The sequence below is a fragment of the Staurois parvus genome, unplaced genomic scaffold (genome assembly GCF_062004578.1).
Source record: "Staurois parvus isolate SC_StPar_1 unplaced genomic scaffold, SC_StPar_1.0 ptg000020l, whole genome shotgun sequence".
Lineage (NCBI taxonomy): Eukaryota > Metazoa > Chordata > Amphibia > Anura > Ranidae > Staurois > Staurois parvus.
In genome coordinates, this window is record NW_028317816.1 from 1,633,407 (window position 1) to 1,649,103 (window position 15,697).

Sequence of the window (15,697 nt, forward strand, 5' to 3'; positions counted from 1 at the left end):
TGAAAATTCAGATATACAAATCCAATGTTCATTTTGGGTTTTGATGAGTTTTTTTTTACGGGTCCTAAAATTTCAAACTGATATGATCTTGCGTAAATGGTTCTACCCATGGCAAAATAATTCTTGTTGGCTAATTTTCTATAAACCCAACATAGACGTAGGATGACAGACCCACCTGAATCCTAACACTGAATATGCACATGCTTGGTTTAGGTTAGTAATTCACTTGAGACTGAAGAATGACAGTCCTATACACTTTCAAAAGAAGGCAGCAATGTCAGTCACCTTACTGTTATCCTCTCAGGCTCCTTTTAACATGTTTAATAATATTCCAAAATAAGACTATCAAACTATGTGACTGCAATAGAAATGTAACAATCTGTATTTACAAAGACATTCTAAAACTGTCTAAAGGTATAAGTCATATGTGGAAACAATCATAAATTTGTATGCACAGCAAGTTCTCTCCAGGCATCCTCAGGTTGATGGTCCTTAGCATAATAATTGATTTGCCATGGTTTTTTTTGCCAAATGATTCCTATTGTTCCCCCCACCAAGATAATTTAGCACCAGTAATGGATAGCAGTGCTTTCCCTCCCTGTTTCACTGGTGTAAAAAGTATAAATGTTATAGAAAGACTTTTCACTAAATCATGCCTACAGACCAAACACTATCTGACTTCTGTAGGTAGCATTTTACCAAAATAGGCAAAGACAAAGATACATACCTACAATAAAATCAAATGGGTTAACATGTCAAACATGCTGAGCAAACGGTTTTAAAATGCTCCAGTATACCCATGTGGAAAGGTGTAAGTAACATTCAAAGCCACTTTCTGTTAAATTGTGAAAAAGCATCAATTCAGGTACTCACGTAGCTCTCCCACTTTGAGGATTTCACAGAGCATCTTGGTAAGTTCTATACTACTACGACCAAAAGGACACTCGTGCTTATCTTCTCGACTGCTGTTTTCTAATACAATCTGAAAATATAAATTTCATTGTAACATAGTAAAATATGCATGTTAGTTCCAATCAAGGTTCCTTTTTAGTTTAAAGACCTGAATTACACAGCAATTTTATTTAATTCATAAACTCTATTTAAAGTGGTTGCAAAGCTCAGACATGAAATATGAACAAAGCATCCCTCTGTGGTGTGTACTTGTTTCAATTAAGAGCGTGTCATTTCTCTCTTCTGCTTTGTTCCTCTGCTATCAGCATTCTGAGTCATTTCTGACAAGTTTTCCTGACACCAAGAGAAAAATGGTGACAAGGGAGGAACATCCAGCAGAGTGACAGCCTCAGACCTGTTCCTGTTCGCTATGTGAAAGGGGGCATGTCTCTTTCCTCCAATCAGCTGTCAGAGCTCACTGAGCTCTGCAGAGTGAAATTCCACCTCGCCACCCTCTTTTTTCTAAAAACTTTCAAACAAGCTTTAAAATTCAGCACTTTGAATGGCTTTAGAGAAGAGAAGACTGCTGACAGGTACAACTTATGTAGGATGATTTGTTTTGATTCCTCTCTGTGTATCATCTGAGGTCAGTCACTTCACTGGATATATGGAAGTTTTTGCAACCACTTTAAATGGGCAAGTATAAACTTGGCAAGTTATTTTTAGTCTTCTCAATATATGCTGATGCCTCAAAAAAACCCTGTTTTAATTAATTTTATGTATATAGAGGCAGCCATATTTGCGTATTAAACATGCAGGTTATGTTTAATGGTTTACAGCACTAGATAATGATTGTGCTTTTCTGTTCCTTCTCACAATACAAGTCTATGAGTAATATAATAGAAAAAAAAAGAAGATGGAACCACAAGAATGTAAGAGAGTAATTAAAAAAATCCCTTAAATTGGAAGTATAGCCTAATAAAAGTCTGCTTAAAAATGTTGCCTCCACTCTCCTCTTATAAAAGAGTGTAGTGTAAATTCTTTTTTTTTTTTAATTCAGCTTGGGTGCGGTCACGTGATCAAGAAGCAGAAGCTCCCCTGTGTCAGTCACTGGCTGCTACAGGAGATGGGAGGCAGTGCAGGCAATGGAAGGGCAATGGAAATAGGTGGGTCTGCTGGAACATATTGTATGTGGGGTGCTGTAATGCCAAATGGATGTTGCTATTGATCTCTATATCATATATTACCATTGTGCTTTTGTCATCTTTTGTGAAGACAATTTCATTGGTTTACATAGAAACCCATGATATTTACAGTACAACATTTAGGGACCTTTAAGGATCCCTTCACAAGGCAAGAATAATGGTCATGGATTACCTATTACAAGGATCATGTGATATCCAAAAATGTTGCTCCGTATTATTGGTAGCTGCTATGTAAATTAACAAAAAAGTTTTTTCAAAAACAAAACTTGTGGTGACATACCATATGATTTTCCCAGAGGAAACTGACAGCAAGAAAAAAAGATAAACAGTTCTGACCCCTTTCCATTCCATTCATGCCATGGTTTCTCACATTTTCATTTTTAGTGTGATAAAAAATGGAAAACTTTGGATTTCCAGTTATTGTTGAGCACTGTGTAATGAATCACTGTGCTACATGACAAATACATACCAAATACTACTAAATTTCACCATCTTTTAACAACAAAACATATTAGAATTCAGACAGTAAAGACACATATTCAAAGTGGTTCTAAAGGCTTTAAAATAACACGTGTCATAGTTGTCTGCTCTGTGTGGAATGGTTTTGCCCTGATCCTCCTCGTCCGGGGTCCCCCACTGGCGCTTGTAGCCCTTCCCCTTTACCGAGTTCCCCAAGAGCAAGCTGCTTGCTCTGGGTGCGCTCATGCATTCTCGTTCCTGAGCGGCCTCTGTGTGCCTATCGAAAACACACAGAGCACATCTCAGCCCCCCCCCCCCCCCGTCTGCCTCCCTCCCTCCCTCCTCCCTGGCTGTGATTGTCTCAGCCAATGAAGAGAGAGAGTCCCGATAGAGCAGCTGCTCTTGTGTACATCACAAGATCAGGATTGGGCTCAGGTAAGTATTAGGGGGATCTGCACCCTGAAGGTTTTCTACGCACAGAATGCTTAAACGGTAAGAAACCTTCAGTCTTTAGAACAATTTAAGAAAACAATAGATTATGTTAAAGCAGCTTTTACATACTACATCATACACAACTTATATAAAAGCATTGTGTTCTCCAGCTGAATCTTACATTTATTATACCTGCACAGCTTATTGAACTAATCTAGACCATTTGACACCCTGACCTCATTTCCAGAGATGAAATATACGTTTGTGTGTAAAATTACCAATATAATCTAAGCTATTAAAATTCATACAATTTTACATCATTGTTCTGCTCTGTTTTTAGTGATACTGGCTACATGTGGAAGGAAGAGATAAGCAGAAAATGTAATAGATAAACACAATAAATAGATAGTATAGAGTTACTGTCCTTGTCACTCCTGGAAATGCTACAGGAATCTGACGATAGCATATAATATATTATGTAGAATATCCATCCCATTTAAATGTGTGTTCTGATGCAGCACATTGACTTGCTATTATTAGATCATAAAAAGGCCTTTTGTGCGTGTTCAGTCATCCTCGAAAAGCAGAACGTGCCCTATTTCTACTGATGCTTTTCTGCTAGAAATGCATCCTCAAGGTTTTCTGCAGTTCAAAAAGCACCACATTGATTGAAAGGCAACAGCAGGGGTTCAGTGCCAGTTAAAGATAGAAAAAAAATATAATATAGCATATGTGTGTATCTTTATATGGTGCTCACACCAGGTATTCCAGGAACAATGATGTGCATTTTCATCCTGTGGTTCACTTGCTTAAAAATAGATCTTCAGGGAAAAGAAGTGAATGTGCACGATGTGGGTGAATGCTGATCCATTTTCAAGCCGTAGGTGACCTGCATATACATCACCTGCCATCCACACAGACTGGTGAGTCAGACACATGCAAACTGCAAACTCTGGACAGCCCATTCATTTTTTTAAAAAATGAAACAGGCAACCAGAAAGAAACACAGGCAAACAGATTGGGTAAAATGTACATTATCTATACAGATGCTGCTGGCAATGGTGCTTCTATACTGGCTTCTGTGCAAAACAAAATATATACTTGTTCTCCAAAGACAAGAATGATGTATTGCCCTAGTCTCATGTGTCTGTCTTTTTCTCCTTGCCTAGCGGATAAATACATGAAAACTGCTGACACTGAAATGCGTAATAAACTAAAACCTGTTAATAAAAACAAGTGTGTAAATCTTTTAAAGCAAAACTCTTTACGGACAACTTGGAAACTTTAGTTCTGTTGTGACTGCGGAGTTCTTCAAAAAGATTGAGCTTGGATTCTAATTGTTTCCATAGGGCTTGGTCAAACAGAGGGAGATAAAGAGGGATGAGAGAAGAGTGAAGGAGAGAAAAGGGGATGATTTATTAAGACTGGTGAGAAAATAAAGTTGGCGATTTACTAAAACCGGCGCACACACAGAATATGGTGCATAGTAACCAATCAGTTTCTAACTTCATGAGAGTATAAAAAATACAGTGAGCGCTCCAATGGTCAGCAGCTGAACATTCAAGGAAAACACATAAAAGTCCCAAAAATATATATATAAAGAAAATGCAGCGCTGTGTGATGTTACTATATTGCGGGCAGATATAAATAATGAATGAAACCAAAGCAAATGAATAAATAAATCAATAAATAAATCACAGTCCAGTAATGGTGCTCGCTGATTCCCAGTGCAAAAGTTAGAAATGCGCACTAACCAGAAACGTATTAATACATTTCTGGTTAGTGCGCATTTCTATCTTTTGCACTGGGAATCAGCGAGCACCATTACTGGACTGTGATTTATTTATTGATTTATTTATTCATTTGCTTTGGTTTCATTTATTATTTATATCTGCACGCAATATAGTTTCTAACTTCAGCGTATTAATACATTTCTGGTTAGTGCGCATTTCTATCTTTTGCACTGGGAATCAGCGAGCACCATTACTGGACTGTGATTTATTTATTGATTTATTTATTCATTTGCTTTGGTTTCATTTATTATTTATATCTGCACGCAATATAGTTTCTAACTTCAGCTTGTTCAATTAATCATTGACAAGAACACCTGGAAGCCGATTGGTTACTAAAATTCTTTGTGCTCCAGTTTTAGTAAATCACCCCCAGTGAGAGAAAAAAAAAAAGAGAGAGAAAGGGGAGAGAGAAAGACAGGAAAGAGGTAAGGAGAAAAGAAAGGAGATAAAGAAGCGAGAAAGGAAAAGAAAGACTGGTGGCATGTTTATTTTTCTGTGTGGAATTTTGGTCTTGTAATTTGTCAGATATGACATGGTATTGTCTTAAAGTGATTGTAAAGGTTCAGATTTTTTTTTTAATAACAAATATATTATACTTACAAAAGTATGGCACAGAGCAACCCTGATCTTTCTCTTCTCGGGTCCCCTCCCCCCTGCTGAGTGCCCACAGAGCAAGCTGCCTGCTTCCGAGCCACTTCTGTGTGTCTATGAGACACACACAGCGTGGCTCGGTCCCACCCCATATTCCCTTCTTACTAGCCAATGGCTCCCACTGCTGTGTCTCAGCCAATGAGGGAGAGACCCAGAAGAACTTCTGTTCTCATACACATTGCTGGATTGGAATTTGTCTCAGGTGAGTATAGCGGGAGAGGGAGCTGCACACTGAAGGTTTTTTTTACCTTCATGCAAAGAATTCATGAAGGTAAAAAACCTTCGGCCTTTAGAACCACTTTAAAAGTGTGTAATGAGTAAATTATTTCAGGAAATACTTAATTTAATGATTAACTGTATTTTCAAATAAATTACAATTATTTTTTTTCCCTAACCTCACTAATGAAAGTTCCCCTCCCTTTCCCTGCCTTAAGTTGGCTATACACTGATTGTTTTTGTTCAACCAGCAGGTTGAAGGAAAAAAAAGCTGAAAGATTGCTGATTAGCTGATGCACTGATCTCTCCCACTGTGTCTTTGTATTCTTACATGGGGACCTTTCCCCACCAAAATACACTGATCAGCACTCACAGCTATTGGCTGGAAGCGCTGATCGGGCGCTGGTTTTCCAGCACAGCCCTTCAACAAAAGTCGTTAGCTGGCTTCTTTCAGACAGATAGGCGTACACACTGACTGAAACCTGTGTACCAAGCTTTAGATGCAGACATATCTGAATCTGATGTCTGAACCCTGCAGCAAATCTCCACATTTTCCATCAGCAATCCTATTTCTGTTAAGCGTGCCTGTGCAGTCAGTTCCTATTAAAGTGTTACAAAACCCAGGACCCTGCATTCACTATATCTGGTCTCCCACAGTGCACATAACATGGAAATGCAATTATTTTATTAAATATAAACTACTAAATACCTTTTCTCATCAGCAGTATATAGCAGTCTTGTAACTTCTATCAGTGTCCTGCTGAGCACTGGTAAAAGCTTGTAGGAGGAGTTTTCATTTTCCTCTGACTGTCCTATGAGACTGCATAACCCCTGACCCTCTGCCTGGACAGTGGTGATTGGCCCCGTGCTGATCACATGCACCCTCCCAAAGAAAAAACAAATCTCTAGCCATACACACTAAACTGAGCATGTGCAGAGTGACTCCTAGAGCTCTGTACTATCAGCAGATGGGCTGGGGACAGTAAAAGAAGGAGATGATCACAGAAGACAGGATCAAACCGCCTTTTTACACAATGTGGAGGATTAACCCCTTAGGTTCCACAGTGAGTATAACAACCATGCTTTACTGCATATACAGATTTGATTTTACTGCTGTGGGCTTAGTAACACTAACTTCTAAGGAGCATTCTCCTAGACTACCACAGCCTTTTTGCCACTGGTTGTGCAAGTGCAGTTGATCACTACAGACTTCTATAGAGCAGTCTCCAAAAAGCCCAAAGTCTTATTGGTACTGGCTATGCCTGCATAGCCAATCCCCGTAGACTTCTATGAAGCTGTCTACCAAGGATCTCCAGTATGGGGAGATCCTATAATATTTTGTGGATGTGGTCAAAAAAATCCTGCTGCATTTAAAAGGTAGGGGTTGTCTTTGTTAAGGGGTATAGGCAAAAGAGATAAAACTGTATTGTACAGTTATGCTTTAATTTAACCAAAGAAACCATTTTAATAAGTCAATAACATAAAATATTTTTATTCTGATTTATTGAAGATTTATATTAAAGAACCTAAATTGTGTAACAATATTAAATCATTATATATATTCTGCATATACACTAGAGAGAATCTAGTGAGACAAAATACAGTAGCAATGTCAAACAGTACAAAATTTAGGTTCTGGCATATGGGATAGTTCACAAGGTGGCTGCCAAGTAAAGCAGCCATTTTTCAGATTCAGCTTTTATAACCATCCAGGGACACAACATAATCTCACACTGACTTCACTGGAAGTTGCAGGAACCCTGCATGTCTGTCAGTAAAATAAATTGCTGCAACAGGACAGTAACTTTCATTGCTCACTTGCATAATGAGGAAAGTTACAACATGTCAGCATAAATATGCATTGATAAAAGGAACAATAAAAGTATGTAAATTATCTGCACCAAAAATATAGCATATAGTATAGGTGCTTTTAAAGGCTAATAGTAAATAAAAGTCAAAGGAATAAAGATTCCAACCTCTGGAAAATATAATAGAAACTCCAGACACACACAATAATGAGCCAATAGACATGAAAATTATGCAACAAAAATAACAGGATTTTTGCACTCGTAAACTCTTGGAGTCATTTGAAGGACATAGGAAGTTTTTAGCATTTGGAATATACTGTCACCCATAGAGGTACTAGTTAAAGACAAACAAAAAAAAACTGTAGGTGAGCCCAGGATAATACCTCCTACTACCAGCATGTCTCAGTTTTGAAGCAAAGTAGTACCATTATCATGATCATAAACAGAGGGGTGAAAGCCGTGTCTCTCAATGGACTCAATAAAAAGGATTTCATGGGGAGTGCAAAAATCCAATTTTCTTTCTCATACACTGAGGGACACAGGCAGTCTTTAACCTTAGAAACCTGAAAAAATAACAGGTAAACTGAAGAGTGGCCAACGCTGCAATCAAAGCTAACAGGACCAGGAGAGAAAAACAGAGAACTGGGGACTGTCTGCAGCAAAAATAGCTGCCTGAAGGACCTCACACCTATCAGATGAGGCTGAAACATGCAACTAGAACTGAGAGAATGTGTGAACAGAAGATCATGTCCTATTTTGAGACTGTGTGACAGTAAACAATGTAAGGCCGTGGATAAGAGGCAAGTTCTCAGGTACTCATGAATCTTAAACAGCTGGTAGCAGCTGAGGGTAGGGTGGTTAGAATCAACCAAAGTCAGTGTAGGCAGGCAGAAGGACCAGATTGCATTTTTATGCGTCTCTTTGCAAGCAGTAGTTGGGTCTCTGGAGTAAAGGGAACTCTAACATGAACCCTGATGTAAAGGCATCTCGATATCGACTTTGATGTAAAGATAGGGGGGAAAGGGGGGCTCTGAAAGGGATCCTTATGTAAACTCCTATGGGGACCCTGACGTGAAGGGTAACTGATGCCATGTCATGTCATGTAAACTTCAGCACATTATGACATTTAGGTCAATCCCTGTCTACAAGGTAAAAGCAGAAGTTTAGAGGCTAGTGTCCGAATAGCACCCACACCCACATACAAATCATACATTAATCAGAAACCAGTCCGAAGAAGCAACTAGCTACATAAAATGTACAGAAAAAGATCTTACCCGTATGTAGGCATCCTGGTGGTGTTTAGCGAAATACAACATGTTGTCGAGAGCTAGCATTCCTGGAGGAGTATGGGTAAAATCTAATGCTGGGTTGACATTGTTCTGCAAACAATAAGGCAAAGATATGATTATAACTATTTGATCAGACACAATTACTACAAATTCTTATTTTTTCCACTTCAGCTGGGTTTCTGCTAAGTACTGATGAGCAGAGAAACTTTGAAAAACATTGATTGAGCCATTTGCAACACTTTCCTCCCATTGACATTTTGCTAAAAGAAAAATCTCGGTTTCACTTATTCCTCTGGGGATGAGTGTTTTCACTTTGAACATTTTCAATTAAATAAAGTGAAATAAATTGGAAGGCAAAAATCAATGTTAAGAATGTTTTCCCCTCATTGCTGCTACTAAAGCTACTAAAGCTGCAGTTAAAGTTGAAACATCTTGGGTGGACTTGGTTGTAGCTTCAACCACTGCTGGTGCCTGGCACCATCTGCTTATGTTCCTACATGGAACAGTCTTAAACCCTTCCTGTATGTATGAATGGAGACCTTCTGCACATGCCCAGAAGACAGTGGGGCAGATTTACTAAAACTGGAGCACTCAGAATCTGGTGCAGCTGTGCATGATAGCCAATCAGCTTCTAACTTCAGCTTGACAAAAAAAGAAAGCTGATTGGATACTATGCAGAGCTGCAGCAGATTTTGCACTCTCCAGGTTTAGTAAATAAACCATAAAATCTACCCAAGGACATTGCAGCGGTGACTTGTGAGAGGCTACCAATGTGGATGGCTGCACACTTGATCCAGGTATCCAACTAAGACAGTACTGATGTCAGCAGGTAAACATAACCAGTCAGATAGTAGTTTAAGGAAGACCACAGTGTTGGGGGGGGGGGGGGTCATATAATCCTTTTATAACAGATTTACTTAATTAGAAAAGTATAAAATGCACACATAAAATAACAGTTTTTGGGTAGTTATACAATGACAATCCAAAGTTGTTAAAGACAAAAAATTACTTATGCCCACTGATGTCTATAGGCCTTTCTTTGCATCAAAACTGCTTCTCTCCCCATAAAAAAAAAAAATAAGTCACAGACATTTTCCCAAATATTATTTATAAAAGTACTGATTCTTTCAACCAACAGTCCCAATTCTTGTGAGATCTATTCCAATCATTATGGATACAAGTAACCATGCTCTTATTCATAATGATGGGAATAGAGTTCACAACAACTGGGACTGTTTGTTGAATAATTCTAGAACTACACTTTGAATTCCAGGCATGGTTATGCCGCTATAACGTTCGGCTCATTATATTTGTGAGCTTAATAGTTCTGTTTACTTTTTGCTGTATGTTTAGATACCAATTCTTTTCCATGCTCATGGGTACAGTAATAGTACCATAATTCTTATTAGTTACTTGTCTTGTTGTATCTGATTAATAATGCAACTTCCACCTGTTATATCTCTTTTTTCCCTGCCCATTTCCCTAGTGTTGATTATTCCCACAGCTTCTTGATTTGTTCCAGTCTTTTATCCTTGATAGCTTCTCAATACTTTGTTTCTCAGGGATGTTGGATTCCTATCGCCCGACGCCTGGGACATGTAGTTCCAGGCACCGGGCAAGTAGTTTCGTTCTACCTTTAGCAGCAGGGCTCACCTGTCAGGTGAAGCAATCGGTGGCAGCGCTGCCGCCGACTGCTTCACACAGTGCCAGCCTCTCCGCACCCCCAGTGTGAGGTCTCCTGGGCTCCGCTTGCCCATCTGCGGGCCCGGCTCGCCGTCAGCTAGAGGGGAAGGAGAAGAGAGGACAAGTCAGCTCCCCTCCCCTTCTTGTGCTGACCCGGAAGTGACGTTACGATGTCACTTTTAGGTCCTCGCTGAGAGATTTTAACGCAATCCCCAGGAAAGAATGTATTATGGTCCAGTGTGCACCACATTACATTCAGTGGAACAGAGGGGAGACATCCAGGGTCTTTTAGATTGTGGATGTCTCAAGGAGAACTTGTCACCAAAAATCATCACATAGGGGACTTTTTATTGTAAAAAATGAAAGTTACACCCAAGCACATACCATCCCCCCAAAAAAAATATTGAGGCCCCCACCCCCACATATACACATGTACAAACGTAAAAGCACACTCAGGGGCGCCTACACATGAAACCGTCAATTGCGATACACATGTTACATATCGCCACGCACGCCAGAATGAGAGCAATTATTTTAGCACTAGACCTCCTCCGTAACACTAAACTGGTGACCTATAAGGGGCTTTAAACATATGGACCTATAGAAAACATAGGGTACTGAAGTTCACTGCCATTTCACGAGTGCGCACAAATTTAAGGCTTGACATGTTGGATATCTATTTACTCGATGCAACCTCATCTTTTATATTTTACAAAAAAATAAGTCAATTTATTGCTTTTTAGTGCTGAAATTTTGCTGTAATATCATGTGACATAAAAAATTTAAACTACCACTATTTTATTCTCTAGGGTCTCTGCTTTCAGAAAATATATCATGTTAGGGGGTTTTATGCAATCTTCAGGCCTAAAATTATATTTTTAATCGTGTGCAAAAAACGCAAAAATGGCTCTGGCAGTGAAAGGGATAAAGTATAATCCCTGACCCACCCTTTCCTGATGAGCAGCCAATCAGTGCTGATTACACTGCAAGGTCTCTCTCCTCCCTGCTAGTCCCCGGGTGTGGTGCTGGAGAGAGGCAGGGAGGGGAGGTGGAGATAAACAGCACAATGTTAAAAATATTACACGTGTAATTCGCCATAAAGCTTCTTTTGTTTTTAAAGCCCCAGACATTCCTAAAATCATCTCCGAATTAAATATGGTTTTGGTTAAAACATTTTATTTTTTTTTATCTGGACAAGTAGATTGTCGTGAGGGACAAGTAGGTTAGGACAAGTAGTTTTTTTCAAAAATTTCCACACCCCTGTTTCTATATGGGTGTTGATCTCAACATCAAGCAGTAAAAAGGAGATCTATTTAACTTAGATTATGTTAAGGCATATTCCATTTTTGTCCAATATTTCTATGTAGGATCATCTCCTTTTTTGGTATTCTCCTTTGGAATACCACCTGACTGCTACAGTGATTTAATGGTTTGTCTCTTTAGTGATAAAAAATCATTTAATAAAGATTTATAGTTAAAAAATAAAAGTACTGATTCTTTAACCACTATACTACTGGTTGATAAATACATATTTTACCAATAATTGGACCTATTTGGCAATGTATGTCTTAATTTGCAGATAATTAGGTCATACCCAATATTTAGGACCTAAATATGTGCAACTAGATGTTAAATGGCCATTTCTATTGTCCTCTGCATGAACTGGATGCTTAATATAGGTAATAACCTTCTGCACGATTTGATCTTGCTGTCACTGTGGACTACCCTGTTATTACAGAGCAAGTGGCCCTCTCTTGAAGCCAAATTGCATTGAGCAGCTCAGTATACCTGTGTATGAATACCCTGCCTTGAAAGAAAAAAAAAATAGTCAAGAAGGTAATCATTTAAGCCCATTTAAATACAATCTATGGTCAATATCTACTGTATAAACAAACTAACAAACTAACTACTGTATATTACAAACATGTACTATACAAACATGAAATATACAGTAGATGTACAAACATCTACTGTATATTTCATGGTACCATGCGATATGCAAGTCCTTAGGAAGCAAAGGTAAACAACAGAGGAAAAGTGCAAAGCACACAGGGAAAGTTGTAGAAAGAGAAGGCCATCACACAAGCATCACTAGCAACATGAAAAGAGATTTTCCAAGTAAGCTTATATTGGTTTGTCAACAATAACATTTGTCTAAATTGCTATTATAGGGGAGAGCACATGTGCGGGAGGCCAGCTGGAGCAGATGGAGTTCTAGCCGCTCCGCAGATTCCCGGCACCTTAGGGGGATAATTTGCTGCTCCCGACCCCGTTCCTCCCCGCCACTTACCAGGCCTGCTTGCGGAGGGCGATCTCCTATGCCCACCCGACCGGCTGGGAGATCTGCGGGCGGTTCCCGCGCTGCCACAATTAAGAAGGGAGGTGGCGGCAAGATGGCGACTGGCCCTGGCTCCCGGAGCTCTCCAGTTGCTGAGGAGAAACAGCCTACACCACAGCAGGCCCAGCTCTCCTCCTCCAGTCCTGGGACGCATAGTGACGGCTCCCCTGGCTCCCCGGCTCACATGAGTGTTCACATCACTCCCTGTGGGTCTCTCTCTAGCCCCACCAGATCTCCTCCTCAGGCTGCAGACCTGTCAACCAGGCCACGATTCCCAGGCTTCCTCCCTGCTAGACAGGGAAATTGCAGCCAAATTAGCAGCCAGGATTCAGCTCCTGCAGATCCAGTGGACTCTCCTGCTTATCCTTCTGTGCCTCTGCACTACTCAGGGGACTCCGTCCTTATTGCTTGTTTTGTTGATTTATTTCAAAATGGAATTGAAAAAAGCTACCACTAAACAGGATTTCAGGGAGATCGGAAACCGCCTGGAGAACACTGAAACTAAAGTTGCTGATACAGTTCACAGAGTGTCTCAGAATTCCAACAGGATTGCCAACCTACAAGATCGCCTAGATGAGGCTTATGCGAAAATAGACGATCTTGAGAACCGGTTCCGTCAGTACAACTTCCAGATTAGAGGCCTGCTGGAAACGGTAGATATTGCTTCAGTTGCTCACTCCCTTTTATGATCAGCATACCAACAACATCCACACGGAGAAAGACTGTATCTACAGAGCTCTGGCCCCCTTAAAACCAGATGGGCCCCCTCGAGATGTGATTGTTAAACCCCATTTTTTCAGAATCAAGTCAGGGAGTATCCTGACTTGGAGATCGAAGGGTACAAGATTCAAGTCTTTGCAGACATTTCTCAAGCTACTATACAAAAACGGAGGGCGTTCAAACCGATGCTTTCCCCTTTAATTCAAAGGGACATACGATATAGATGGAACAATCCATTTAGCTTACAATGACAAATCCTAAGCCTTTTCTACATTCTCTGAAGAAGAGAAAATTTTGCTGAACTTGGGCTCTTAGTCCCTCCTCGTGGTTCCCTCCTAAAGCTGACGGCCCTCCTCTCCCTCTTTCACTTCTGTGGTCTCCATCTCCCAGGAAGAATCCTATTCCACATCAAGTTCCCTAAAGACTCTCCTGGTACCGGCTGATCTTATATTGTGTGGGGACCTCTCCGTGGTCCTGTTGTGGGACATTGGCCCCACCTTTGTTTTTTGAATTGTTGCATAGGTTTTGTTCTCTAGTCATATCAATCTTTAATTGTTTATGGGTTAGATTGTTTACATGTCAGATACCTAGACCTAATAGTAACATTGTTAGCTTTCTCTCTCATAATGTGCAAGGATTAGGGTCTCTCTCTAAGCATCTTAAGGTTTTTTGCTTGTTATAAATCCCTAAGAGCGGATATTGTTGCACTACAGGAAACCCATTTTGCTTCCTCTTTTACACCTAGCTATATTCATAAGGATTTCCCTGTATGCTTTTTCGCTAACGCATCTGAAAAAAAACGAGGGGTAGTGCTTTGTCTAAACACAATGGTATCTTTTACTGAATCTAAAGTGATATGGGACAAAGAAGGGCGATATTTATTGGTCAAAGGCCATTTAGGGGGAAATTTTGTGACTTTTCTGATTTATTATGCCCATAATGTGAATCAGGTAGCCTTTTTTCGATCCCTGCTTCAATCTTTATCTCCAGAGTTGGAAGTTGATTTTAGCGGGAGACTCAAATTTAGCCTTAGACCAAACGCTCGATAAATCACATCCAATCAAACTTAAATTCCTTCTGAAACAAAGTCGTAAATTTGCACAGCTTTTGTTTCACTTTAATTTGATAGATGAGTGGAGAGAGGCCAATCCTACCGTTAGAGACTATTCTCATTTTTCTAGAGCTCACAATCATTATTTGCGTATTGATCACATCTCTCTCCCTATGGAGCTGCTACCCAAATTAAGTTTGGCTAAAATTGTGTCAATGCCCCACTTGGACCATGACCCAGTGGTGCAAACACTCTCTAATTTAACTACCAACCTGGCTGAGCCACATTGGCGATTGAATGAATCCCTTCTTAGCAAAGAGTCAATGCGCCTCGAAGTAATAGGGCACTTGACCTCTTATTTTACCATTAATAAAGCGGAAGATACAACCCCTGCTATTAACTGGGTAGCTCATAAAGCCTCTATCAGAGGTTTTTTCATCCAACTATCCTCTAAACTTAAATGATCTCGCGAAGAGTTGACTTCTGCCAAAACTAAGGAATATGAGGCTTTACTAGCCCAACACAAAATGGACCCATCCCCGGATTTATTGCTTAAGGTGGAGTAAGCTCATTTAGAACTCAATCTTTGTCTTACCACAAAGGTGGAAAAACAGCTATGATGATGGATGAACCATACATTTTTCACATGGCGAGACAAACCAGGTTCTCTCTTAGCATGTAAACTCTCCACTAAGCATACCTACTCAGCCCTTCCTCAGCTTAGGCTCTCAGGAGGTCATATCTCACAGGATCCTCAGAAGATCCTTCAGGAATTCAATAACTTCTCTGCTACCTTATACAGCCAACCCCGGCCCGTTGAGCCTTCTCTGCTTCAGGACTTTTTGGGACCCTTACAGCTTCCATCCCTTACCGAGGCCCACAGGGAACATATGGAACAACCTATCACTAGTGAGAAGCTTGGTAAAGTTATTAAAATGCTAGTCACATAAATCCCCGGGCCCCAACGGTTTATCGAATGTTTATTGTAAAACATTTTCTGAAAAACTTCCCCCCCATATGGTTCTTACCGTTGTTATGGTTCTAGACGAAAACAAAGCACATATTAGCGCTATCCCTAAGCCTAATAAAGACGCTACCGATATGCTTAATTATCGGCCTATTTCGCTAATTAATTGCAACTTGAAAATCCTGACAAAACTC

The 15,697-nt window shown here is 40.0% G+C and overlaps 1 protein-coding gene across 2 annotated transcripts in view; it reads right to left on the bottom strand.

Annotated features, from left to right (window-relative positions):
• Nucleotides 1-15,697, bottom strand: part of ELMO1 (engulfment and cell motility 1) — a 533,930-nt gene that overhangs the window by 275,366 nt on the left and 242,867 nt on the right. For both annotated transcript variants that reach the window (XM_089687036.1, XM_089687028.1), the window contains 2 exons: nt 8,730-8,834; nt 874-982 (listed from right to left, as the gene is read on the bottom strand). In XM_089687036.1, the coding sequence (XP_089543162.1) occupies nt 874-982; nt 8,730-8,834 (214 nt within the window). The remainder of the gene's footprint in view (nt 1-873; nt 983-8,729; nt 8,835-15,697) is intronic.